This window comes from Antennarius striatus, chromosome 3 (genome assembly GCF_040054535.1).
Source record: "Antennarius striatus isolate MH-2024 chromosome 3, ASM4005453v1, whole genome shotgun sequence".
Lineage (NCBI taxonomy): Eukaryota > Metazoa > Chordata > Actinopteri > Lophiiformes > Antennariidae > Antennarius > Antennarius striatus.
The window spans coordinates 12,578,524-12,604,861 of NC_090778.1; the positions used below are offsets into that span (position 1 = coordinate 12,578,524).

The 26,338-nt window shown below is 41.9% G+C and overlaps 2 protein-coding genes across 6 annotated transcripts in view; one reads left to right on the top strand and one right to left on the bottom strand.

Moving 5' to 3' along the window:
• Positions 1-14,278, top strand: part of col27a1b (collagen, type XXVII, alpha 1b) — an 84,636-nt gene extending 70,358 nt beyond the window's left edge. The window contains exons 40-62 of one of the 5 annotated variants that reach the window (XM_068310265.1): positions 61-114; positions 1,632-1,685; positions 2,604-2,660; positions 2,750-2,803; positions 2,913-2,966; positions 3,074-3,127; positions 3,272-3,325; positions 3,432-3,539; positions 3,614-3,721; positions 4,371-4,478; positions 4,640-4,693; positions 5,967-6,029; positions 6,150-6,203; positions 6,303-6,338; positions 6,801-6,818; positions 6,927-6,971; positions 10,733-10,759; positions 10,871-10,951; positions 11,127-11,286; positions 11,386-11,495; positions 11,964-12,182; positions 12,586-12,776; positions 12,911-14,278. In XM_068310265.1, the coding sequence (XP_068166366.1) occupies positions 61-114; positions 1,632-1,685; positions 2,604-2,660; positions 2,750-2,803; positions 2,913-2,966; positions 3,074-3,127; positions 3,272-3,325; positions 3,432-3,539; positions 3,614-3,721; positions 4,371-4,478; positions 4,640-4,693; positions 5,967-6,029; positions 6,150-6,203; positions 6,303-6,338; positions 6,801-6,818; positions 6,927-6,971; positions 10,733-10,759; positions 10,871-10,951; positions 11,127-11,286; positions 11,386-11,495; positions 11,964-12,182; positions 12,586-12,732 (1,719 nt within the window). In that variant the 3' untranslated portion in view covers positions 12,733-12,776; positions 12,911-14,278. Of the gene's footprint in view, positions 1-60; positions 115-1,631; positions 1,686-2,603; positions 2,661-2,749; positions 2,804-2,912; positions 2,967-3,073; positions 3,128-3,271; positions 3,326-3,431; positions 3,540-3,613; positions 3,722-4,370; positions 4,479-4,639; positions 4,694-5,966; positions 6,030-6,149; positions 6,204-6,302; positions 6,339-6,800; positions 6,819-6,926; positions 6,972-10,732; positions 10,760-10,870; positions 10,980-11,126; positions 11,287-11,385; positions 11,496-11,963; positions 12,183-12,585 lie in introns of those variants that run through there. The other 4 variants (XM_068310267.1, XM_068310266.1, XM_068310268.1 and 1 more) reach the window with 4 other exon arrangements.
• Positions 14,279-14,367: 89 nt separating this feature from the next.
• On the bottom strand, positions 14,368-18,600 carry zgc:101858 (uncharacterized protein LOC449555 homolog). The gene is made up of 8 exons (XM_068310904.1): positions 18,524-18,600; positions 18,261-18,431; positions 16,953-17,131; positions 16,520-16,613; positions 16,376-16,445; positions 15,930-15,966; positions 15,682-15,745; positions 14,368-14,572 (listed from the first exon to the last, which is right to left on the bottom strand). The coding sequence occupies exons 1-8, from the start codon at positions 18,545-18,547 to the stop codon at positions 14,414-14,416; spliced, it is 798 nt and encodes a 265-aa protein (XP_068167005.1). The 5' UTR covers positions 18,548-18,600; the 3' UTR covers positions 14,368-14,413.
• Between the last annotated feature and the right edge of the window lie 7,738 nt (positions 18,601-26,338).

Genomic DNA, 26,338 nt, shown 5'->3' on the forward strand with positions numbered 1-26,338 from the left:
CGGTTTGAAGGACATGCTTAGTGGTTGTTGAATGTGGGCTAATATTGCACAATTCTCTAGGGTGCTCTCGGGAGAATGGGCCAACAAGGAGATCCAGGTATAGCAGGTTATGAGGTGAGAACACTATTAAGATTTAATCATACAATTTGTAATATGATGGTGTTTAAGTGAAAGACCAACAACAGTTCCAATGCTTCACAGAATACTGTTGCTGATTCATGAATTATGATTGACAACAAAAAAAAGGAAAAAAAGACAAGGCTTTTTGAACATGTATGAAGACGTCAGTCTTTTTTAATTTAGTATACCAAGAGGGATGAATGGATAGATGGATGGATAACACATGGGATAAATATACTCTTATGTTAATGCTACATTTTTAAATCCAAGGATTTATTGGTAAGACAACAAATATTGGTTTCTAATTTGTCGAGTAGTTGAAGATGAAGATGTAATGTTGACACATCATAGCTGTGTTGGATAAATCTGTTAGGAGATGGGACATTTTCTGTCTCCAGTAAGGGCAAACCTATAATTCTATATCTATAATCTATAATTATTATACGTCAACAAGATCCTTTGTAGTGTTGATCAGTTTAATTTGTCATTGATGAAATAATTTATTTAGCTAATTATTACTTTTGATTTTTTAAAAACTCATTGTTATTGAAAGAGTAAAATATGACATCTGATCTTGATCAATAACATTGTGGATACAGGTGAAAAAAAATGTTTTTAAGCATTTTGTGTGTTAAAGTTAGCCCCTAGGGGGAACATCATACAAACCAAAACGTACATACGTCAAAGGACAAATCATGCACACTCAAAAGAAAATGGCAAAAACAAGGAGCTTGCTGTTTCTTTCTCAGGGTTGACTAATGATGTGTTTTGTGTAATTTACTATATTACAAGATTTCTGCTGTTAAAAGTAACATCATTGGTTACAACTTAACCATCTGAAAAAATTAATTATTAGAGCGCTTTTATTCACAATGGAAATGCCTCTAAAAAGGTAGCTTCAGTTTGGAAAGGTGTTCAAACAATGATTATTGTCTTGATGCGCAGTCTAGTAATAACCAAAACTGACAAAATGTCTTGATATTAAATATATTCTTACTAATGTTCTTTTTAAACAACAAATGCTTCTGTGCTTTCCTAATTCATCTTTCACTAAAGTACAGTATATCTGGATTAACTGTCTTGGTGTTTAATAAGCACACTTTCCTCAGAAGTGACAGAAATAAAATAAACATAACCTAAATCTTCTATTTTTAATAAAATTTAGTCATAACAGTTATTATAGTCACACTATTTTGCATGGTGTTTTTCTCTGCCTCTCAAACCTCACTAAAATCGTCCAGAAGAAATGATAATAACAATATATCTTAACCTGCATATAAACATAATCACACATAAAAACAACTAAGGTTGAGAAACTGATCAATGCCAATTTAAGATATGCACAACCACTGGCATGATATGAGATGACATTGCATTATGCATCATCAGTTGGAATTCTGTTCTTTAATTTAGAGATCTCTCTGCATTATTAATGTAATATCAAGCAATAAATAGGAGCTAAGAGAGGATACAGTCAAGAAATGAGCCTCATAATCTTTTTCTTGTCATAGGGTCACATGGGACCACAGGGCCCCATTGGACCACTGGGATCAAAAGGTGAAAAGGTAAATACTTAATTACTATCATTAATCACTGTCTGCATTTTGATTGTGTCTAATGAGCTCTGGGGCCCCATAATAGTTGCATTATTCAAAAATATAAAACTGTCTTGCAGCTGATTGTCTTGAAGTGCTTGGCTAGGTTTTTTTTTTTTTGTGTTGGAGCTTGAATGTTGTGCCTAATTAGTGCTTCTCATCGTGCCTTTTTGTAGTTGTGGTATTACCACAGTCATCCCTAATTTTATCAATGATATGAACCAGGACAGATCCAATTAATTGTGTGCTGTCAAATATTCATAATTAACACCTTGGTTCCTTTAGTCATGATTCTGGGAGCAAAGGCACTATGATTCTATGTTTATTGTGTCAAGAGTAGTACACAATATAACACACTGCACCATAGTATAGAGACTAATTTATGGTCGTCCAGATCTGTTGGTGGGGAGCCATGTGTATGGGGATATTTATTCTATCTTTGCCAATATTTCCCCAGCAATTATTACACTATTACACATACATCAGCATCAAGTTATCACACCAGTCGTTGAAAATGTAATAATTTACCGACCGCAAAATATGCAGCAAATACAGATCCATGTCATGATTTCATCCGTATTAACATCATTTTAGCTCAGCTCATGGAGGTCACTCTTTTCTCTCCTACATTTAGCTTTATATTGTGCTTTTCACTTACTCATTTCACTTGTCACATGCATAACGCATAACTGTCACATGACTATTAAACACAGCGCCATAGTTATTTTCTAATGAAACCATTAAATATATTTGCATCAAGTTGCACCATTTTCTGTGACAGTGCCTTCAATCATTTGTGATTCATATGGAGAACGAGCCCAGTGACTTTCAATAGCTTTCAATGGCCATAGGTTTCTTGTTTATTCTGTTTGTCCATTGCTTGTTTAGGGTGAACAAGGAGAAGATGGCAAGGTAGAAGGTCCTACAGGTCCCCAAGGTGACAGAGTGAGTGCATCACATGGATCACTTTTTCATGTATGGTTTTTGGGGGTTGATCTTCATTGTAAAAATAATTTGTTTTCATGTGAACCCAGGGTCTTCCTGGAGAACAGGGAGAGAGAGGAGAATCAGGGGACTCTGGACAAATTGTAAGTGAAATAAGTCAAGTAATTTAATTTGATGTTGTCTTTTGAAATATTGTCAATGGGGTTTGAGTGATGTTCTGTGTATTGAAATGCAGAAAATGATGTTTTCAAGGGTCCAATGGGTGTTGATGGAAAGATAGGGGCAGCTGGTGGCCCAGGGGTTCCTGTAAGTGTCTAAATCACCTCTCTTGTAGTATAAAACTAAATAGACATGCAGTCACATTTTTAGACCAAATCAACATAATTTAAACTAAACAGTAATGATCATTTTAGGGAATTCCTGGGTCAAAGGGACAACCGGGACAGAAAGGATCCAAAGGTGATCAAGTAAGGACAAAAATAATAATGGCATGTTTTGTAATTTTTGTTTTCAAGGACACAGTTCAATGAATTCATGCATGTCATGAATTGTTATTTCTGCAAAATAATCCAGACCTGAGGAACACAACATGTTGGGTTTTTTTCCTCCAGGGTCAGAAAGGAAGCTCAGGGGCAAGAGGGCTGTCGGGGGCCAAAGGGCCACCAGTAAGTTTAATTAATTTGTTGTCTTAGATCAATCACATTCAAACTACTTTTCCCTGTTTAAATCCAATGGAAACTGTGAAATGAACATTTCTGATTCTTTTCTAAGGGTCCACTGGGCTCACAGGGTCCAAGAGGCGTTGTAGGCAGGGAGGGACATGAGGGTCCGATTGGTAAAGATGGAGTACCTGGTAAAGATGGACCTAAAGGACTTAAAGTGAGGATATTGAGTGGACCTTCTAAGTAAATCAAAGCAGTTGTGATTTTCATTCAACTCTCTTCTGTTTTAAGGGGGAGCAAGGAGAAGATGGAGCTGTAGGATTACCCGGCAATCATGGCTACCCTGGTAAGACTGGTGTGAGAGGGCTTCAAGGAAGTCAAGGCTCCACCGGGCCAAAGGTAAAAATGATGGATGGAAAATATACAATATTTTTTTAGTACATGGACATTGACAACTTGGATTTAATCTGCCAGAGTTTTAATGCTAGGCACTCTGCCTTTAAAATTCTACTATTTTAAGAGCTCAAAGGCCAAATTCTAATCAATACCTTTAATATCATTTCTCCAAAGACCTCACATTAACTGTAATACTTTTGTGAGGAGTATTGCCAAAAATAATGAGTTGGCAGTCTTGTTTTGTATAACTTTGCCAAAATGAAATCAAATTTACATAAAGAGGCTTTGTTTTTGGACCTGCGGCATTCAGCTACTTTCACTTTACTGCCAGTGTTTAAAGAATTAAGTTACATCCTGATTGAGTCATATACTCTTGACTAACATTTAATGACTTTGTATAATTTCATACGAACTTTACTGCAGTTGGTTTTATGCATCTTGCGATAATGAAACTGTCAAAACTGATTTTACAAGGCACCATAATGATGTAGTAAGCAATTAGCTTTGTTCATTGGTGGGAAGCCAGTGAGGGATGATGAGCTTGTGTCTTCACTTGCTGCTTTTGCAGGCTTGTCTTGGTGACTGCTCAGTGTTTATTAAAGGAAAAAAAGAGGATGAGCACATGTTTACATGTGTTTTGCGTCTTCTCCAGGGTGAGAGGGGTCTTACGGGCCAAGATGGTGCATCTGGAAAAAGAGGCTCCAGAGGCGGGATGGGATTACCAGGAAAACAAGGAGACTTCGGATCTAAAGGGCAACCAGTGAGCACTGATTTATCAACTAACTTAAAATAAAAAATCCTTCCATGACATCTTATTTCCAAGGTCTGTGAGTAAAAAAAGTAATTAATAAATAAATAATAATAATAATAATTATTATTATTATTAAAAATAATAATAATGATTTTCACTGTGTCTTTTAGGGGGAGATGGGTGACCAAGGGTTTTCAGGGTTTTTTGGTCTCTTTGGTCCAAAGGTATGTGTTCCTATTAAGCTCTAGTTAGAATAAAAATGATGACTTCTGGTCAATCAGATGAAAAAAAATCTCTTTTCAATTCAAATACAGTTATAAGAAAGGCCCTGAGATGGTTGAATGAATTTATTTACATTTATGAAGTTTGTATGTTTAAAATTATCTGTTGGTGCATTGCGGAACGTTGTCTGGAGTAAGAATTTTTATGAAAGCCCCTAGATATACCTGTAACATAGATTATATCTGCTACAACATAAGCAGTTTTTTCTCAAACCACTGCCACACTATACATTACTCTATTTCTAGCTTCAGAAACATGACAGGCTCTAATTGAGTAACACATTTTAATTGAAACGGTTGGGTATGTTTTATATTTTCCTTCTGAAGAAGTTTAGCAAAAATGTTAAGCAATTGAGCTTTGTGTTCATATTCAGTATTGTTTGAAATATAAACTGAATAAAGATAATAAGAGTAAAGTCATCAGATAAGAGGGCCGAAATAAAGACTAGTTAAACATGTTCTTTCAGGAAGTGGTTCTGGATGTTTGTATTTACATGCAATAACTACGTCATTAAGGGCTTTGTCTAATTAAGAAGAAACACAAAACATAATGAGAGAAGAGATTTGGCTCTTGAAAAAAAAGTTTTCTTTCATTTACAATTCCTCTAGGTAATTATGTGTGGTGTTTTGTTCTGGTATTGTTTTGGTAAAGTTAGCAAAAAGTATTGCTGCTAATGATTCTGTTTTGCAGCTATTTTAGAATAACCCAGACCTAGTAGCACATACATTAAGCAGTTGAATACCTGTAAGTCTCCATGCATGAAAAAGTTTAATGTCAAATTTACTATAATAGAAGTCTTTTTTGGAAAGGAGCCATAAATTAGTGAAGCATCACAGCCCAAAAAAGACATACATGACATCATTCACAGGTTTCACAGAGGACCCTGTAATGATGGTTTTTATGTATGAGTAAGAAAGAATAGGGACCCTGGGTGAAAGTGAGGAGGGAAGAATTTGGTTTTCATGGATTTTGTCTTTTACAAGACTGTCTTGTTAAATAATCACACATCAAGCAAATTTAGAGTAATTATAAGTCTCGAGTTTGAAGTTTGATCATGTTATACATTGAAATAGTGTTAATCTATATATATATCTATAGAGATGTAGGCGTCCCTTCTACACCTCAGTTAGTTGCCCCCCCTTGTTAAATTAATATTAATTTAACCTTTATCCTTCCAAAATCATTAAAAATACTTTTAAAAAATTGTCTTCTTAGGGACCACCAGGAGACATTGGACCAAAAGGAATTCAGGGACCAAAAGGACCACATGGTTTAATGGTATGTTGAACTGCGAGAATCATTTTTCTCACATGAAAAATAAGCGTTATACCTTCAAAATAAGCGTTATACCTTCATTGTGTCAGTTCTCTCCTTTCCCAACATGTGTCTGCTTCTTAGGGAATGGAGGGAATTTTGGGTCCCGTTGGCATCATTGGTCCCAGCGGCCATCCTGTATGTATCTCATCTCATTCTCTCTGTCAAGCTTTGCGCAAAGTCGCTCTATTTCCTGGCATAGATGGAGTGATCCTCTGTTTCCTCTCTCTCTGTCAGGGACCCCAAGGGGACAAAGGAAGTCGGGGGGAGATGGTGCGTTGCAATGTTTTGATGAACCCTTTTCCATTTGTAATGTGAACAAAGGATAGGATAGTATAGAGATGACACATCTCTCAACTTCCTTTGCCCTGGGCACTTTTTATTTCCTGTTGTACTCCACTGTTTGTTGTTATACTCAGAATGACACTTAGCTCCTTTGGAATTCCTGTCAGAGTGATAAATGCTCTTCTGAGGCTTTTTAAGAGGTTTGCTGAGCATTCACATACAGGCACAACTTACTCCTAATATACTAACATTCACATGTGAGTTTCACTGCGCTCCAATGAGATTTGCTTTTGAGAATGGCCTTACACAGAAGCAAGGGAGCTGTTCAATAAATACTCTTTTTACTTGATAACAGTCTTTCACGACATCATAGAAGAACTAATTTGCTTTTTGTGATATCATCCCTCAATTTCCAAGTGTCCATATTATTGTATCTTTCCTCTTCAACAGGGGCTGCATGGACCAAGGGTGAGTTCAATCATTATTCTTTGCATTGCCAGCTTGTCACTTCAAGAGATTGGCTACATCTATGAAGAACATTTTTGAAATAATGTGAATAATACTTCTTTATTTCAGGGTTCTCCTGGCCCTCGTGGACCTCGTGGACCACCTGGACCACCAGTAAGTGTTTTTTTAGGAAAATTATTTTTATGGTAGTTCTAATGTAGTTCAGTTTTAAGAGCCTGAACATGTAGAGGAAAAAAAATCACGTACAGTAGTTTTCCTTTATGGAAAGGAGAACACATCATAGTTTTGGATTCTACATGGTCATCATGTCCTAATGCAAAAAGTAATACAAGGACAGGAGTCCATCCATCCATCTTCTCCTGCTTATCCGAGTCGGGTCGTAGGGGTGTCTGCTTCCACAAGGAACCCTAAACTTTCCTTTCCTTGGCCACATCAACCAGCTCTGACTGGAGGATCCCAAGGCAACCCAAGCCAGTGTTGAGAAATACAGTAATCCTTCCAACTGGTCCGGGGTCTGCCCCAAGGTTTCCTTTCAGCTGAACATGCCAGGAACACCTACCTAGGGAGGCGCCCTGGAGGAACCTAAAAGCACGACAGACAAACGGGCAGGTCAAGAGTCTCAGAGCAGTTTTAATAACGCAGGCGGAGGTCAGGTTCCAAATAATCAGTCCAATAGGCAGAGGTATCCAAAAACGACAGGCTAAAGGTAGAGTCCAGAATCCAGCAGGGTCAGGCACGAAACAATCAACAAACCAGGCAGACAAACCAGATGAGGAGCAGACAACAGGCTGGGTCGAGAGAGCAGACGGGATTCATATACGGTCACCAAAGCAAGCAGGATACGAAAGCTGGAGAGTCAGGGTGAACGCTAAACAATCTGGCAGAGAGCAGAAGGCTGAGCTGGCGGAAGTGGCTCAGTGGTAAAACGGGCGGTAGAGCGGGTCGTCCTATGATTTAAGATCGGCAGTTTGATTCCCGCTCCCGCCCCCCCAAAAAATACCCGGAGGTGAGCTGACAGTGGGAGGTGTCAGCTCACCTCCGGAGCACTGCCGAGGCACCCTTGAGCAAGGTGTCGTCCCCTTTACAAATTGCTCATTTGAGGCGCACCAAGAAGGAGCTGCCTGCCACTCTACCTCCCCTGCGTGCCTACAGGCCCCCTTGTGTGTGTGTGTGATACAGGGGCCTGTACTCACAAATATATATGTATGCATGCATTTGAATCAGTAGCCAGATTGTGCGTTCTTAATTTCCCTCCGGGGATCACACCAGTATATAAAATTTAAAAAAAAATTTTAAAAAATTTGTAGTGTGGGGACAGACTGGGGAGTGGCTGCAGGTGTGTGGAGAAACGGCAGGTGCAGGGAATGAACTGATTGAAGATGAGACAGGATCTGGAATGATATGATATATTCATGGCAGGAAAACAAACATGAAAATCACCAGACAGAGACGTGACACAAACAGGACCACATCATCTGCAAAAAGCCGCGATGCAATCCTCAGCCCACCAAACTGTAAACCCTCCTAACCACGACGACACCTCGATATCCTGTCCATGAAAAATCCCGTACAAAATTTGTGACAAAACACAGCCTTGTCGAAGGCCAACAGCCACTTGGAACAAGTCTCACCTACTGCCGAGAACTCGAACACAGCTCTCACTTTGGGTGTACAGGGATTGGATAGCCCTGAGTGTGATGCCCCTGTAGTTGGCACACATCCTCTTGTCCCCTTTTTTAAAATGAGTAACCACCACCCCAGCCTGCCACTCTTTCGGCACTGTCCCAGACTTCCACACAGTGTTAAAGAGGCGTGTCATCCATGACAGCCCCTCAGCACCTATAGCCTTCAGCATTTCCGGGTGCATCTCATCAACACCCGGGGCTTTGCCCTGCTGAAGTTGCTTAATTACCTCGATGATTTTGCCCAGAGAGATTGATTCAAATCCCCCATCATCCGCCATCTCTTCCTCTGAAACAGAGGATGGGTCAGTTGGGGTAGTTGGATTCAGGAGTTCCTCAAAGTGTTCCTTTCACCGACTGACAACCTCCTCAGTGGAGGTCAAGAGTGGTCCATCCTTGCTGTATACAGCTTGAATAATCTCCCGTCTTCCCCTCCAGAGGTGTCGAAGAATCGTCCAGAACAAATGTGGTGCCGTCCGAAAGTCTTTTTACATGGCCTCTCCAAACTCTCCCACACCCTCTGTTCTGCACCCATCACAGCTGCAGTCCTCTGGCCTGTCAGTACTCTGCATCTGCCTCAGGAGTCCCCAGGGACAACATGCCCCTGAAGGCCTCCTTCTCCAGTCAGACGGCTTCACTGACAACCTTGGTCCACCAAAGTGTTCGAGGGTTACCGCCCCTTGAGGCACCCAAGACCTTGAGACCACAGCTCTCAGCTGCAGCTTCAGCCATGGATGTTTTGAACATTGACCATTCAGGTTCGATGTCCCCAGCCTCCACAGGAGTGCGAGACAAGCTCCTTCGAAGGTGTGAGTTGAAGGCCTTGTGGACGAAGTCCGCCTCCAAACATTCCCAGTTCACTCACACTACTCGGGCTTACCAGGTCTATCCAAAGGTTTCCCTGGCCAACGGACCCAACTCACTACCAGGTGGTGATCAGTTGGCAGCTCTGCCCCTCTCTTCACCCGGATGTACAAAACACACAGTGGAAGGTCAGATGATACAATCACAAGATTGATCATTGACCTCCGGCCCAGGGTGCTCTGGTACCACGTACACTTATGAGCATCCTTGTGGTCGAACGTGGCGTTAGTTAAGAACAATCCAACAACATTCAACAGCACAGAAGTCCAACAACATTACACTGCTCGTTCTTAGATCACGGAGGCCATTCCTCCCAATCACACCCCTCCAGGTGTCTCCGTCATTGCCGACGTGTGCATTGAAGTCCCCCAGGAGAACAATGGAGTCCCCTACAGGGATCCAGTGGACCCCAAGAAAGCCGAATACGCTGAGCTATAATTTGGCGCACACGCACATATAAAAGTCAAGAGTTTTCCCTCCCACAGCCTTAAGGTGTAGATAGGTGACCTACAACACAGCTGCATTCAGCCTGGGACTTGTGAGTATCCCCACTCACGCCTGTCACAACTCCAGAGAAGAACAAGGTCAACTCCTGTCCAGGAGTTTGGATCGAGAGCTGAGGCTATGCGTGGAGGTAAACCACACCAGATCTACGGGTAACACTCCACCTCCAACACAAGCTCAAGCTCCTTTCCCACCAGTGAGGTGACATTCCACGGCCCCAAAGCCAGCTTCTGCTGCCCGGCTCTGTTCCGTCATGACCCCCTGTCTTCACTGCCACCCATATGGCAGCACACCCGACCCCATCGGTCTACCCTGTGGATTGTGGGTCCGAAGGGGTGGGTAAATTCCATGTTGCCTTTTCGGGCTGAGCCCGGCCGGGTCCCGTGGTAGACCCGGCCACCAGGTGCTTGCTGACAAGCCCTCATTCCAGACAGGGCTCCAGATGTGGGCCCTGTGCTTTGTCTGGGCAGGGTCACTCTTTTCCTTTTCCGCAAAGACTGAAGTATCTTTTACAATTAAAAACAATGTCCCTCAACAAGTAACAAGGTATCGTTACCTGATTTAGAAAACGGTTGAACACAAGTACTAAATTGAGCTGTGATCGGATTAAGACAGCTGTTGACCAGTGTGCATCATTTCCTGTGCATTCACTTTTGTTCCTGTGTATATGTGCATATTCAAGAGGGAATGGCAGCCGTGGGTGCTGCCAGGAATAATTAAGATTTCTAGAACTGCTTCCTGATTAGACTGAAACAACTGTAGGTGTGAAAATATTGAGAAGATAAACACAAGTCAGTATAATAAAGACCCCCCCCCTCTCTCTCTCCCTCTCTCTCTCTCTCTCTCTCTCTCTCTCTCTCTCAGAGTCTTCACACTTCTGCTGTGTCACTTGTAAGTACAGTATCTCTTTAATGTCAGATCATAACTTTAGGAATGCTGGCATAAGGATACAAAGTAAATAGTAAAAATGACTTTTTGTGATGACCTTTTGTCTTTTGGTAGAAATATGAAGCTGTTGCTTCCACTTTTCAAATCATCACTGATTCTCATGATTTGCCGAGGACAGAGGTTGGCTTTCATAAAGTATGCTCACTGCAAGAAATCTTTTCTGGTAGCTGGAGACATATTACAATACAATTATCTACCTGTATTTGTCTGTATCTAAATGAGTCTGTAAGAAGCTGGTCTTTGAATTAAAATGCAAAAGAAATTTTATGTTAAGTAAAAATAATGCCAATATTTGTGCCCAATGTATCAGAGCATGGACGTACCCATTTTAGACGAGGGCACAACAATTTTCAAGTCCTTGCAGCATCTGAACACTTTGATCCAGAGTCTGAAGGACCCACTGGGAACCCGTGACAACCCTGCAAGAATATGCAGAGACCTCTACGACTGTGAACAGGAGATGTACAATGGTGAGGAGACATTTAAACTGTTAAATGTTTTCTTTGCATGAGTTCATTGTGTTCTTGCGAGTTAAAAGCTGTTGGTCTCCTGCTTTGACTCTTTAACAGGCATTTACTGGATTGACCCAAACCTCGGCTGCACTGCTGACATGATCGAGGTGCTGTGCAACTTCACTGGTGGAGGACAGACTTGCCTTAAGCCTATCACAGCAGCCAAGGTTTGGATTACTTCCATGTTTTGTCATTAGCTTCATCTAAACAAAGCATTGGTGAATTATAACCTCAGAAACATAAATGCAGATGAGCAGACTTGGAGATCTGGCTAAGCATGTGGATATGAAGATCATATAAGGCCTTAATTGCTTATGTGCTTTTGGAAAAGGTTTTGTCATCTTTTCAAGTAGAAAAGCTTAGAGTTAAATGTTGTGCAAATGCACAAAATACACAGCTTTTCATTTTCTGGCTCATGAAACAAAAACTTTTCAAAGAGTAATTTTATCAATGAACTTTAAGGATTCTTAGTTAATTCTATTGACAACATCAAAGACACAAACCTCTAGATTCATAAAATATCTTTCTTTCTTTTTTTTTTTGTTTCAGATTAATGCTTTACCCACATGACTCAAATTTTCGGTATTAAAATGTACCACTCAATAAAAAATCCACTTTGATCATCCTTTTTGCAGCTGGAGCTAGGAGTGGGTCGTATCCAGATGAACTTTGTCCACCTTTTGAGCACAGAGGCAGTGCAGCACATCACAGTTCACTGTCTCAATATGCATGTGTGGGCAGAAGAGCCCTCTCTACAGCCTTCACCCAGGGCTGTGAGCTTCAAAGCCTGGACAGGAGAGAGGATTCAGGCAGGCGACCTCCTGGAGCCTCTCATACCCACGGACGACTGCTGGGTACGAACTATTACTCATCTGGTGTGAATGCAAAGGAGATGTTCTACATAAAATTCCATACAAAACTCAACCTCTTGTCCTACTATGTAAATAAATTCAGTCTGCAAAAGTTAGGACATGTATAAACATAAAGAAAAATATTTTAGATTTTTTTTCAAGAAATTTAGAGGCCTTACCTGCTTCTTCTTCATTATTAAACTTCAATGAGATTCAGGTTTGTTGTTTTTTTATGTCTTGTAGTACATTAATACATGGCCCATAACAGACATTTCTTTTTCGCTTAACTCTTGTGTTAATAGATTTTCTGATTCCATGTGCTTTTGAGAAGTGTGTTTTTAATATTTCTGATGTGATCATTAGACGTTATCTTCCACATGCTAACACCATTACGCCCCTTTTTCAGATCAAAGATGGCCGCTGGCATCAAACCCACTTTATTTTCCAAACACTGGATCCAAATGTTCTCCCTATAGTGGATATATACAACCTGCAGAGCACAGACACAGGCTCACGCTACTATCTTGAGGTCGGACCCGTGTGCTTCTTATAGGATCCTGTGGAGGGCACAGAGAAGGTCTTCAATGAATAACATGGGTGGGTGAATCAAGGTGTCTGTGGTTTCCAGAACAAAATTTTCTCTCCACAAAATATACTTGGACAGCAGTAAGGATGGACAGTTTTTTTTTTGCATTAATTGACCTTGAAAAAACATCAACTCTCTTTTTCAGAGACTTGTATGCATTAAACAAGACCTGAAATACCCATTTGGAAGGATATAACATGAACATGACATTCTGTCATCTCCTTGACCATGGTATCCTGAAACAATGAGTCAAAAACATTGAAGAGATGCAATAATTTCTATTTTAATGGTTCAGTATTATTTATATATGTATATGAACTGTGTATATATGATGTACAAATATTATTCTTCCACAGCCTTTAGGCATATTGTGTCAACATCAGACCATTTATTCAGGTAAACGGTTTAAGACACACAAGCAAACTGTCTCCAGGTAAGTTTTCTTGAGCCGCCAATAACTGTAGAGCTGAGACCTTCATTTTCTTAATATCTATAGACAGCCGTGAGCTGTTCGGTGCTTTCTGTGTTGATGTACACTCAAGCTTTCCACAGTGTGAACCAAGAAAAGTGTGTTGAGATGCTACCTCGTACTGCACCTCTCATCTCAGAGCAACCGAGACGTTACCTGATATCATAGATAACAGGGGAGACACCTGGTGCTACAACAGCTGACACATGAACTTCATTGACTTCCTGTCGATGTTTATGGAAAAAGGGAAGATTTGAAAATATACATGAAGAAATTCGTTAAATTATATTTGAATGTTTTCAGCACTCATGACACTGACGCATTTTTCCTGTTTCCCCCATATGTAAATTATAATATATAATTATGCAACCTTGATTGTCTGCAGTTGATTGTATTTAAATTTTATTTAAAATCTGATAAGCTTCCTTTTTCACGACCAGGCGTCACTGTGTTTAATCACTTGTCATAAGGATTCTAGTCTTCATCTAAACTGTCCCAGCTGGAGTATTATGAGAATGCCATGCTTGTCCTTCTTACTGTTCACACATCACTTGAAGGTATAGCAGTGATAGTTGGTCTCACCCAGCTATGCACTATAAGCTCAGAGGATTTCTTGGAATATATTTTAAACTACTTTATGTACGACCTTACAATTGCAGTATTTGGTCTGTAGAGATGATTTACACATCAAGAACGAAGTCTGAAGAAAAATTATACATTTCCTGTTAATTTTGATTCTTGATAAATGATATGCGATATTCAGTCTTAAAAAAAATAAAATAATGGGCTCTCCAGTTCATGGAGTAGTACACATTACATTTCATGGGCACCAAGTCAGTACTTAATGGTTGTGTGGGGAATGTGTTGTATAGAAGTATTTCAGTATCTCAGATATGCTGCAGAAATAAAATGATAGATGGATTCCATTCTAATATCCTCTTCCTACATTCACGGTGAGAAAACTAATGAACTTTTTTACAAGTAGCATTCAGTTGTCTTCCGTTTTGTTTTTCTGGAGCAGAGTGACAAAATAAAATTTATAGAGGTAAAAAACTGTTCTTGAAGACATTATTCCTGTTATTGCTCCCTGGTCAATATTTGTGGTGATGTGGAGAAAAAACACAAACATAGTCTCAGAGGGTGAAATCACTTTATTTTTAGACTATTGTGCACATGATTTCATCTTGGGCACATGGCATGCCGGCCCCCATCAATGGGCAGATTGACTCCAGTAATAAAGCTGGCTGCATCAGATGCCAGAAAGGCGATGCTCTGGGCCACCTCATCCACCTCCCCTGGTCGACCGAGGGCATGAGTCTGCTTACAGTGGACAAGAAACTGGCAGGAAAAGAAGAGGGCAAAAAATACAGTTCTTACTGGTTGACAGACTTAGACTTTGATGCACTGTAGGTTGATGATATAGGCCACTGTAGCTGTATGGTATAACTGAAATTTAGAATCTAATTTACTATAGGCAGTGTCATCCAAATCTGAATATCACAATTTTACACATTTTCTGTTATTAATTGACCATAAAGGCCTGTATCTTAATATATGTAATCAAGTAAAACATTATTTTACTATTTATAGAACTTTTGTAGGACAAAACAAATTCATTCAAGTTTTGAATATAAAAAGGGTAAATAGAAAACATGGTTCTTGTGTAAGATGGAAAAGGAGTTCATGATGTTTGAGTTCTATTCAGTACTTCCCATGCCTGTATTTCTCTTACGTCTGCTCGGTTGACTTTTTCAGCAGTATATTTTAAAACTTTGCCAGAAAAAAGTTTGTATTTCACACTTGTTTTACCTTGATTCTACATTCACCGCAGCAGGTGAACTGTGTGTGGCGAAGGCTCAAAGACAGCCACGTTGAGTTGATACTGAATTTAATTTAAAAAAAAAAATTTATATACTGTTTTGATCCCCGAAGGGAAATTAAGAATGCACACCCTAGCTAATGATTTAAACGCATGCATATATATATATATATATATATTAGTGTGTACAGGCCCCTGTAGCACACACACACATACACAAGGGGGCCTGTAGGCATGCAAGGGAGGTAGAGTGGCAGGCAGCTCCATCTTGGTGCGCCTTAAATGAGCAATTTGTAAAGGGGATGGCACCTTGCTCAAGGGTGCCTCGGCAGTGCTCCAGAGGTGAGCTGACACCTCCCACTGTCAGCTCACTTCCGGATATTTTTTTCGGCGGGAGCGGGAATCGAACCGCCGATCTTGAAAACATAGGACGACCCGCTCTACCGCCTGCTTTACCACTGAGCCACTGCCGCCCAAATACATGACACCCAGGATCCAGGAAAACTTAGAATCTTTTAGTTTCCAGTGAACTGAATATATTGCATTGGAATCAGCTTTTTGTCTTATTTTTGTTTTAAGCACAGCCATAGATGGCAGATTATTAGGAGATTTAAACATGTAAAGATACCTTGGCGTACTGCTCCTCATCTTGTCCTGCTCTCTTGTGGATCTCTGTCACAATCACACCTGGGCTGAGGTAAGGCAGCAGCAACAAGGATAGAATTAATTATATGACACAAATGATCAACTGTGACAAAAACATTTGAGAACAGCAACCAAAACAACCCCAAACCAATATATTGTATATTAACTATGAATGCATTAAAAAAATTAGTGAGGTCAGCTACTGAAGATAACACTTATTAAAACACTTACCAGACAGAGTTCACTCTGACTTGCTTACTTGCCAGTTCTGAAATGGAAGAGTCATGTTATTTATATTTTTTTTATGTTACTTACAATCAGTGACGTGCAGTGAGGTTCATGGCTGGTGAGGCACTGATTTCATCATAATTAGATTGACATATTATGAATGTACAGTTTAGCTTATTCACCATTTGATTAGCAACAGGTCATTTTTAAAGTCTCACAGCAGAATTATTTATACAAACACACAATTAGCACATTTGATTAAAAAAAGTTATGTTGTTTCCAACATGTTTGCTTATATGTTACGTTTACTTATAAATGAAGTCCATGCACCACTCCTGAACAAAAGCATCGCAAAAATTTCAAGTGGAGATATGAAATCCTCCATTTTTATAGTAAGGCAAGGCGAGCGGAAAACAAATGAATGACTACACTTGACTCGCTGAACTTACCAAGTGCAACGCAGCGTGTGAACTGATCAATGGCAGACTTGGACATGCAATAGGCCAGCACATTTGGGAACTATGGAGAGAAAGCAGTGCATCATAATTCCCAAAACCATGTGGAGAATTTGTGGCCAGCTGCATTATACCCACAGATCTCTGTCCATTGATGCTGGAAACATTGACTATAGATCCCTTCGTCTTGATCAAATGGGGCACGCAGAGATGAGTCAGGTGATACACAGATCTGAGAGAGAGAAACAATAAACAGAATGATAAATATTTTATGTATCCCAAATGAACTTTGGAGAATCAGCCACTCTTACAGAAACAAGTTTTAAAGACAGAGAAGTAGTAGTAAAACCATAGCGGTGAGACAGAGCAACAAAGATAAAAATAAAAATGAAATAATATTAAATAAATACTTTCAATAGTCACTTCTGAACTACCTCGACTTTCTGTTGGAAATATGGGTCACAGTACTTAAAATAACTGGAAAAACAGTGTTTCTGGTTTGGCGTCATAGCCAAACATTAACCAAGGATGAGGAAGCTGAACCATGATGAGAACACAGGTGCAATCCTACCTGACATTGGTATTCATGGTCTTGTCATACTGAGCCAGGTCTGTTGTTTCAATGGAACCCATGGTTAGGATACCAGCACTGTTGACCAAGACATCCAGTCGGCCATAGTGAGCGATTGTTTGTTCCACTGTCTTCTTCACAGTCTCCTCGTCAGTGAGATCTCCTGGAACGAGCAAAGGCTGGACAAAATCACTCCTTCATTAAGTTCTGATAAGTTACAAGGCTTTAGCAATTCCTTCACAGCCATAATGTCTAGAAGATAAAGTACAAATGTATCTTTTTAAATGCAAATGTATGTGTTAACATGTAAAGTTACGGAAGCAAAAGCCCCGTTATATTCTAGGTTTATGAGCAAAATTTTTAATAAACCATATGACACAAGAAAAGTTAAAGCAGCGCAGCACAAAAAGATTCTATGTTAAATTTTTGCTAAATTCAAAATAAATGTTACTTTGATGACTGTGATAACGGCTGTCAAATTATATACATAACCCTACCCTCCTAACTATCTGGATAGAACACAGAAGGTTTGGTATGCTATTTTTGGAGCAATGGAACAAAAGACAAACTTTCCTGGCCTATTGATCAGCTATACTGTATGTCTGCAGCGTGAAGCATGAACTGAAAAAAACACCTTAAAGACAAAACCTAGAAGAAATGAAATCATCTGTTTGGAAGCTGAAGCTTGGACACCAAAAAAGGACAATGATCCCAAGCAGACCTAACAGTTCACCAAGGAATTCCTTATAAAATCTGATGTAAGGTTGAAAGGTGGTCGAACTGCTTAAAGCGGGGGATACTGCAGAACTGGAGACTTTTGCCATTGAGGAATGGGCTAAGATTCCTCAGAAGTAGAAGTTGGTGTATGCTAATCGGGTCTGCAGCAGGTCAGCGCAGCTAGAAGGGTTCTTCACAAAGCACTAGAGATTCTCATCGGGTTTGAATCATTTTGAGACTGCAGCAGTTAGTAAGTGCTATTTAAACTTTGCTTGTTTGACCTGGTTGATTATTTACATATTTCAACAGGGAGCCCCAAACTTCCCTGTCCCCAGCCACATCCACCAGCTCTGACTGGGGGATCCCAGGGCGTCCCATGCCAGTGTTGAGATATAATCCCTCCACCTGGTCCTGGGTCTGCCCCGAGGTCTCCTCCCAGCTGGACGTGCCAGAAACACCTCCCTAGGGAGGCCCCCCTGAGGCATCCGCACCAGATAACTAAACCACCTCAGCTAAGCCCATTTCAATTAGAAAAAAATAGTAATTTAAATGATTTAATTAAGGGAACAAGAACGTAGGCATAAGGGTCACCTCTGCAGCGCCACACTCAGTGCACTGTCTGGCCACTTGGTTGAGGTTTTCCATGTCACGGCCATTCAGAGCCAACAAGGCTCCCAGTTTGGCGAACAGGATGCTGGTACCGGCTCCGATGCCCGAACTGGCCCCGGTAATCAAAGCGACTTTTCCCCTCAGGGAGGACACCTAGAAAACAAACACAAGGTGTCCATTCATGAGAACACGCATTGCAATTATCAAACACTGTATTTATTATTTTTTTAGAGCAGCAAACTTGCCTTAAAGGCATCATCTGATGACATTCTGCCCTCGACGTGTTGTCGACTAATGATGACGTAGGGACGCGTTTCGTACTTCCGAGTATAAAGTTAACAGGAAGGCTGCTATTTGTAGACCCAGACGAAAACCACATTACTGTATGTCGCTTTGGAACGATACAATTATTATTTATTTTTGCAGGCACAAAATAATTACTTTCATTAAACAACAAAAAGCTTATCAAGAATAAGGAATCTCATTGTTGAGTCAGCTATGATTAAAGTTTTTTTGGGTTTTTTTGGACATTTTAAAACATCTCATGGAGGACTCCCATTTAATGAAAATGATTAAGTTGTTGTGAAAACTATTGTGAACAAATGGCAAGTCACATCACTCAACTCCAAACATTTATCTTACTGGAATTTGTAACAAGTACGAGCTGAAAAGTTAGCCCTTTAAGACTTACTAGTAAATTTATCATGTGCACTGAAATATCCTGCTATGTGAGCCCAACCAAACCAAAATTGCACAGACCCATTAGGGTTAAGAACTGAGAGGGCTTTGCGTGTACTCATACAGTCTGACATTACAGTATGTAACTAACATACTTTGTGGTTATAGGCTTCACCCTCTGGTTCCAATGGGACCGAGCTGCACCAGGATTTCGTTCCTGCTACAGTGAGTCTGTTCGGACCTTCAGCCATGAACACACCTTCACAAAATGGAACACTAAGCATGTCCTGGCCAGTCAAGTCATCATGCATAATGATACATCACAAAACCCATACGGGCCTGATGGCACATCTTAATAGGATATCTTCTATTCACCAAGACTGGAAGAGATCTGGGAGCAAACAATCTGTTGCTGTGAGGGAGTGGGGATGAATGTTATACCCTGTAAGCATCCAGTGAGAAGAGCTTTACAAGTACAAACAGGCAGGGGAGAAATAGAAAACACACAATTGTAAAAATCAAAAACAAAACTCAAAGAACTATTAGTACAGAGTTGGACATGGAAAATGCCACATGATGTAAATAAAAATTAACTATAATGCTAACTTTATTACCTGCGGTGTTTACCGTATATTTCAGAATATACATTTAACTTCACTTTGTACAGTACATGGCCTTGTGGTGCTTTGTCTGTAAAGACGAAGCACCACAAAATCTTTATCTTCCAGGAGTCTGACAATTTTTTTTTCCTTCTCAGTAAAGTGAGAAAATAAAATGCATTTAGACTGCCTGCCTGTAGCAGTGTGTTTTAGTTTCCTGGTAGAGGGACGGGCCAGAAAAGAAGCCAATTACATTTTGATGTGTATCAGAATCAGGGGATACATCCAGGATTTTTTTATCAAGGTATTTGCTTGACAGATTGTCATCCTACTTATGAACTATGATCATTTGGTCACAGCTTCACTCTCTTCTGCTCATATTCAAGTGCCACTCATTATCTTTACCACTTTTCTCACAACCAGCAATGACAATACATTGCAAGGGAAGCACTGTTGATATAGATAAAATATCTTTAGATAACAGGCAGAGTAGACAGGTGAACCCTCTATATGATGTCAGGCAGTGACACCTTTCACACCTGCTGACAAGGAAGTGCAGGCAGTAAAATAATTCAAAGTAAGTGAACCTTGTTTTCCAAATGTAAGAATAACACATGGCACGGGCTCCCTGGGATGTCTGTCTCAGGCAGTGACACACACACACACACACACACACACACACACACACACACACACACACACACACACACACACACACACACACACACACACACACAGAAAGAAAGAGCTGAGTTTGACATTTAGACAGGTTTGAATTGAAGTAAGAGACACTACAGTATTAGGCCTTGTTATATTTTATATATTTATTAAACAAGTTACATGTGCGTCTGTGACACTTTATCACAGTGCTAACCTGGAAAATGCTGGTAAGGCAGGATATACTGCTAAAATTTCATATTAAGACAGCCGTGATAAAAATAAAGCTCCCACACTCCCTCCCGCACTCCCTGCGACCAAATATCAATCCATCCATTTACCTTCAACCACTTATTCGGGGCCGGGTCACGGGGGCAACAGTCTCAGTAGGGATGCCCTTACTTCCCTCTCCCCAGACATCTTATCTAACTTCTCCGTAGGGATCCCGAGTGTTTTGTGAAAATTTTTTATACAAGTCCGTGGAGGTAGATACACAGAAAACTCACACAATTAACAAGACTCCTATGATGCTAGAATAAATGAGTGGTTCGTTCTCAGCAGAGCATAGCAAAAACAAACATTCACTTCTATGATGCTAGAATAAATGAGTGGTTCGTTCTCAGCAGAGCATAGCAAAAACAAACATTCACTTCTATGATGCTAGAATAAATGTGTCGTTCATTCCCCGCAGAGCATAGCAATGTACAGTCAATTCTTTGGTTGAGCTAAAGCAATCATATGGTGTCATTCCAAATGTGCTTCGTATCTTACCTTGACACACGGATCGGAGAGCCCACGTATGGTGTCATTCCAAATGTGCTTCGTATCTTACCTTGACACACGGATCGGAGAGCCCACGTCCCAGGCAGAATAGCATCAACCAATGCTGGGCGTCCGAACGTAACCCGCAGGTGACTCTAACCTGGAGCCGGAAACTCTCTACTTTTATAGTTTGAACAAACAAGGTCTGCATGCAAGCAGGGGTGGCCAGCCCCACCTCGCAGGCACCCCTCCTTTCGGTGGCACCATACTGTCGGAAAAACAAGTTTATCAGACAGTGTGGGGAGGCCATCCCTACACCTGGGAATGCAGTGTGGGAGGCGTTCACATAACACATGTGGACTCTCATGAACCCTCAAGCACTCGATGAAGAGTGCTCCGTGCTCCGTGGCTGGGACAAATACCACTTTGTTGCTCCTGAATCCAAAGCTATTTAAATCAATCCACTGGACTGAAAGTTTCTTGAAAACTTTTCACTTCTCATCCAACAGGCTTCTTCAGTTCTGAAGGTGGCTGGTCTTGTCCCAGCTTATAAACCCTGTGGGGTATGGTCAGTGCTATTCACATTTCAACGACCATAGTTGAAACCCATGTGGCGCATCAATGATGGTTGATAGGGGTACCAGGGGGTGTCAAAGGCGGGTTGTTGAAATGTGAGTTTATTCCAGCCTTTGGGATAATTAGGGTCATTAGTAGTGATGTTTGAATGGTGCCCCATGGGGCTTCGAACCGTTTGAGACAATTGTGCCGCAAACTGTTTCTTTACTCCCCATTCATTGTGGGGCAGTGTGGCGGCAGTGGCTCAGTGGTAAAGCGGAGAGTAGAGTGAGTCCAATGTTCCTAAGATCGACTCCTGCTCCCGCCCAAACACCCAGAGGTGAGCTGACAGTGGGAGGTGTCAGCTCACCTCTGGAGCACTGCCGAGGCGCCCTTAAGCGAGCCGCCCTTGAGCAAGGCGCCGTCCCCCTTTACAAGTTGCTCATTTGGGGCACACTATGAAGGAGTTGCCTGCCACTCTACCTCCCCTGCATGCCTACAGGCCCCCTTGTGTGTGTGCTACAGGGGCCTGTACACACTAACATGTATGAATGCGATTGAAGTGTTTCACTAACTAGAGTGTGCTCTTAATTTCCCTCCAGGGATCAGAATAGTATGCAATTTTTTTTTTTAAATTATAAAAAAATTAAAAATTGAGAATGTGGATGCCCTCATTGGCAGGGTGTCTGTACTCCAACCACACAACAGTCAATGGGCCCAGAAAACAGTGCCTTGACATTTCCTGTATTGCATATATTGTCCGAATAAAATTGAATATAATCTAATGGAATGTGTTAATTCTTGCTTGCTATATTGTAGCCATATCCTTCTTTTCCTTTCGACTTTTCTCTTCAGGGGTCGCCACAGCAAATCAGTTGCCTCCATCTAACCCTGTCTTCTGCATCCTCTTCTCTCACACCAACTACCTTCATGTTCTTTTTCACTACATCCATAAGCCTCCTTTTCTTCTTCCTCTAGGCCTACTGCCTGGCAGTTCAAAACTCAGCATCCTTCTACCAATATATTCATTAAAGCTCCTCTGGACATGTCCAAACCATCTCAGTCTGGCCTGTCTGACTTTATCCCCAAAACCTGTGCACAAAACATGTGCTGTCCCTCTGATGCACTCATTCTTGATCCTATCCTTCTTGGTCACTCCCAAAGAGAACATCAGCATCTTCATCTCTGCTACCTTCAGCTCTGTCACCTGCCTTTCCTCAGTGACACTGTCTCTAGACCAATCAATATCGCTGGTCTCACCACAGTTTTGTACACCTTTCCTTTCATTACAGCTGAAACTCTATCACACATTACACCTGACACTTTTCTCCACCCGTACCATCCTGCCTGTACACACTTCTTCACCTCTTTTCCACACTCTCCATTGCTCTGGGCTGTTGACCCTAAGTACTTAAAATCCTCCACCTTCTTGATCTCCTCTCCCCGCAACCTCACTCTTCCACTTGGGTTCCTCTCATTCTGTCTTACTGCGGTTAACCTTCATTCCTCTCCTTTCCAGGACAAACCTCCACCTCTCTAGCTTCTCCTCCACCTGTTCCCTGCTCTCACTGCAGATCACAAGGTCATCGGCAAACATCATAGTCCATGGAGATTCCTGTCTAACCTCGTCTGTCAGCCTGTCCATCAGCATAGCGAACAAGAAGGGGCTCAGAGCTGATCCCTGATGCAGTCCCACCTCCACCTTGAACTCCTCTGCCACACCTACAGCACACCTCACCGATGTCTTACAGTCTTCATACAAGTCCTGCACCGCTCTAACATACTTCTCTGCCACTCCAGACTTCCTCATACAATACCACAGTTCTTCTCTGGGCACCCTGTCATAAGATTTCTCCAGATCTACAAAAACACAATGCAGCTCCATCTGGCCTTCTCTGTACTTCTCTATCAACATCCTCACAGCAAATACTGCATCTGTAGTACTCTTTTTTTGGCATGAAACCATACTGCTGCTCAAAAATGCTCACTTCTGCCCTTAGTCTAGCTTCCACTACTCTTTCCCATAACTTCATTGTATGGCTCATCAGCTTTATTCCTCTGTAGTTGCCACAACGCTGCATTTCCCTTGTTCTTAAAAATAGGCACCAGCCCATTTCTCCATTCCTCAGGCATCTTCTCACTAAGAACCTGTTGAACAACCCAATCAGAAACTCTACTGCCACCTCTCCTAGGCACTTCCAAACCTCTACTGGTATATCATCGGGACCGAGTGCCTTTCCACTCTTCATCCTCTTTAATGCCCTCCTCACTTCATCCTGACTAATCTTTGCTACTTCCTGGTCCACAACAGTCACCTCTTCTAGTCTTTGTTCTCTCTCATTGTCAACGCTCAACAACTCTTCAAAGTACTCTTTTCATCTTCCCATCACACTACTGGCACCTGTCAATAGACTTCCATCCCTATTCTTAATCACCCTAACCTGCTGCACGTCCTTCCCATCTCTGTCTCTCTGTCTTGCCAGCCTGTATAGATCAGTCTCTCTCTCCTTACTGTCCAACCTAGCATACAAGTCATCATAAGCCTCTTGTTTGACCTTTGCTACCTCTACCTTGACAGTACGCTGCATCTCCCTGTACTCCCGCTACTCCTCAGTCCTCAGTGTCCCACTTCTTTTTAGCTAACCTCTTTCTCTGCATACACTCCTGTACCTCCTCATTCCACCACCAAGTCTCCTTATCTACTTTCCTTCCAGATGACACACCAAGTACTCTCCTACCTGTCTCCCTGATCACATTAGCTGTAGTTGTCCAGTCATCTTGTAGCACGCCTGTCTTAACTCCTTCCTAAAAGTCATGCAGCACTCTTCTCTTTTCAGCTTCCACCATTTTGTCCTCCGCTCTGCCTTTGTCCTCTTCATCTTCCTCACCACCAGAGTCATCCTACACACCACCTTCCTATGCTGTTTGGCTACACTATCGCCTACCACTACTTTACAGTCACTGATCTCCTTCAGATTACACTGTCTACATAAGATCTACTCTACCTGTGTGCTCCTACCACCACTCTTATAGGTCACCCTATGTTCCTGCCTCTTCTGGAAGAAAGTATTCACTATAGCCATTTCCATCCTTTTTTGCAAAGTCAACCACCATCTATCTTTCTGCGTTCCTCTCCTGGATACCAAAGCTGCCCATCACCTCCTCATCACCTGTGTTACCTGCACCAACATGTCCATTGAAGTCTGCACCAATGATAACTGTCTCACTTCTAGGTATGCTCTGCATCACTTCATCAAAGTCGAACCAGAATTTTTCCTTCTCCTTGAGGCTCCCATCCTACCTGTGGAGCATACCCAGTAACAACATTGAACATCACACCTTTGATTTCTAGCTTCAGACTCCTCACTGTATCTGACACTCTTTTTACCTCCAGGACATTCCTAACAAACTCCTCCTTCAAGATAACTCCTACTCCATTTCTCTTCCCATCTACACCATGATAGAACATCTTGAACCCTGCACCTAAACTTCAAGCCTTGCTACCTTTCCACCTGGTCTCCTGGACACACAGTATATCTACCTTCCTCCTCTGCATCATGTCAACCAACTGTCTACCTTTTCCAGTCATAGTTCCAACATTCAATGTCCCTACTCTCAGAATCAGAATCAGAATTAGAAAAGGTTTTATTGCCAAGTGCAGTAAAAATTACTGTCGAGGAACTTGACGCGGTGTCGGTGCATAGAAAGGCGGAAGAGAATAGTAGTGAGTGAGGAATAGGTGTAATACAAAAACTATTTACAATTCACATTACGGTGTGTTTAGATACTGTATAAGGATGGTGATTGCAGGTGAAGAAAATAAGTCCAAACAGTAAACTGTCTTTGCAGAGTGGTGAGGGGCGGATGGTTACCGAGGGGGGGGGGGGCATTGTTCATGAGGCTGACTGCCGTGGGGAAGAAACTGTTTTTATGCCGTGAGGTCCTGGTCCAGATGGACCGTAGCCTCTTGCCGGAGGGGAAGGTCTGGAAGAGTTTGTGGCCGGGATGAGAGGGGTCAGCGGCAATCCTGGCTGCACGACTGCGGGTCCTTGTGTCAGACAGTTCCTGGAGATGTGGGAGGCTGCAACCGATCACCTTCTCCGCAGAACGGATGACACGCTGCAGCTTGGCCTTGTCCCTGGCCGTGGCTGCAGCAAACCACACTGACATGGAGGATGTGAGGATGGACTGAATGGTGGCAGTGTAGAAGTTCACCAGCATCTTCACAGGGAGGTGAAACTTCTTCAGCTGCCGCAAGAAGTACATCCTCTGCTGAGCCTTCTTGGTGAGGGAGCTGATGTTCTGCTCCCATTTGAGCTCCCGGGTGATGGTGGTGCCCAGGAAGCGGAAGGACTCCACAGGGGTCACTGGAGTGTCACAGATGATGATGGGGGGAGGGCAGGAGGGTCTTTCCTGAAGTCCACTATCATCTCCACTGTTTTGAGAGTGTTGACCTCCAGGTTGTTCCTGCTGCACCATGATACCAGCTGGTCCAACTCACTTCTGTAGGCTGACTCATCCCCATCAGAGATGAGGCCGATGAGGGTGGTGTCGTCAGCAAACTTCAGGAGTTTGACAGACTGGTGACCAGATGTGCAGCAGTTAGTGTACAGGGAGAAGAGCAGAGGGGAAAGAACGCAGCCTTGAGGGGAGCCAGTGCTGATAGTCCGGGTGTCAGAGACATGCTTCCCAGCCTCATGAACTGCCGTCTGTCTGTCAGGAAGTCCGTGATCCACCTGCACATGGAGTCGGGCACGTTCAGCTGGGAGAGCTTGTCATGGAGCAGAGCTGAAGTCCACAAACAGAATC

Bases quoted from the DNA above. Each gene is read 5' to 3' on its own strand.
- zgc:101858 (XM_068310904.1), bottom strand. From the start codon at position 18,547: ATGTCATCAGATGATGCCTTTAAG. The intron at 16,614-16,952 runs GTAGGATTGCAC...TCTCTCTCTCAG, and splicing joins ACCATGAATACCAATGTCAG to ATCTGTGTATCACCTGACTC. The intron at 15,746-15,929 runs GTAAGTGTTTTA...GCCTTACCTCAG, and splicing joins GTCAGAGTGAACTCTGTCTG to CCCAGGTGTGATTGTGACAG.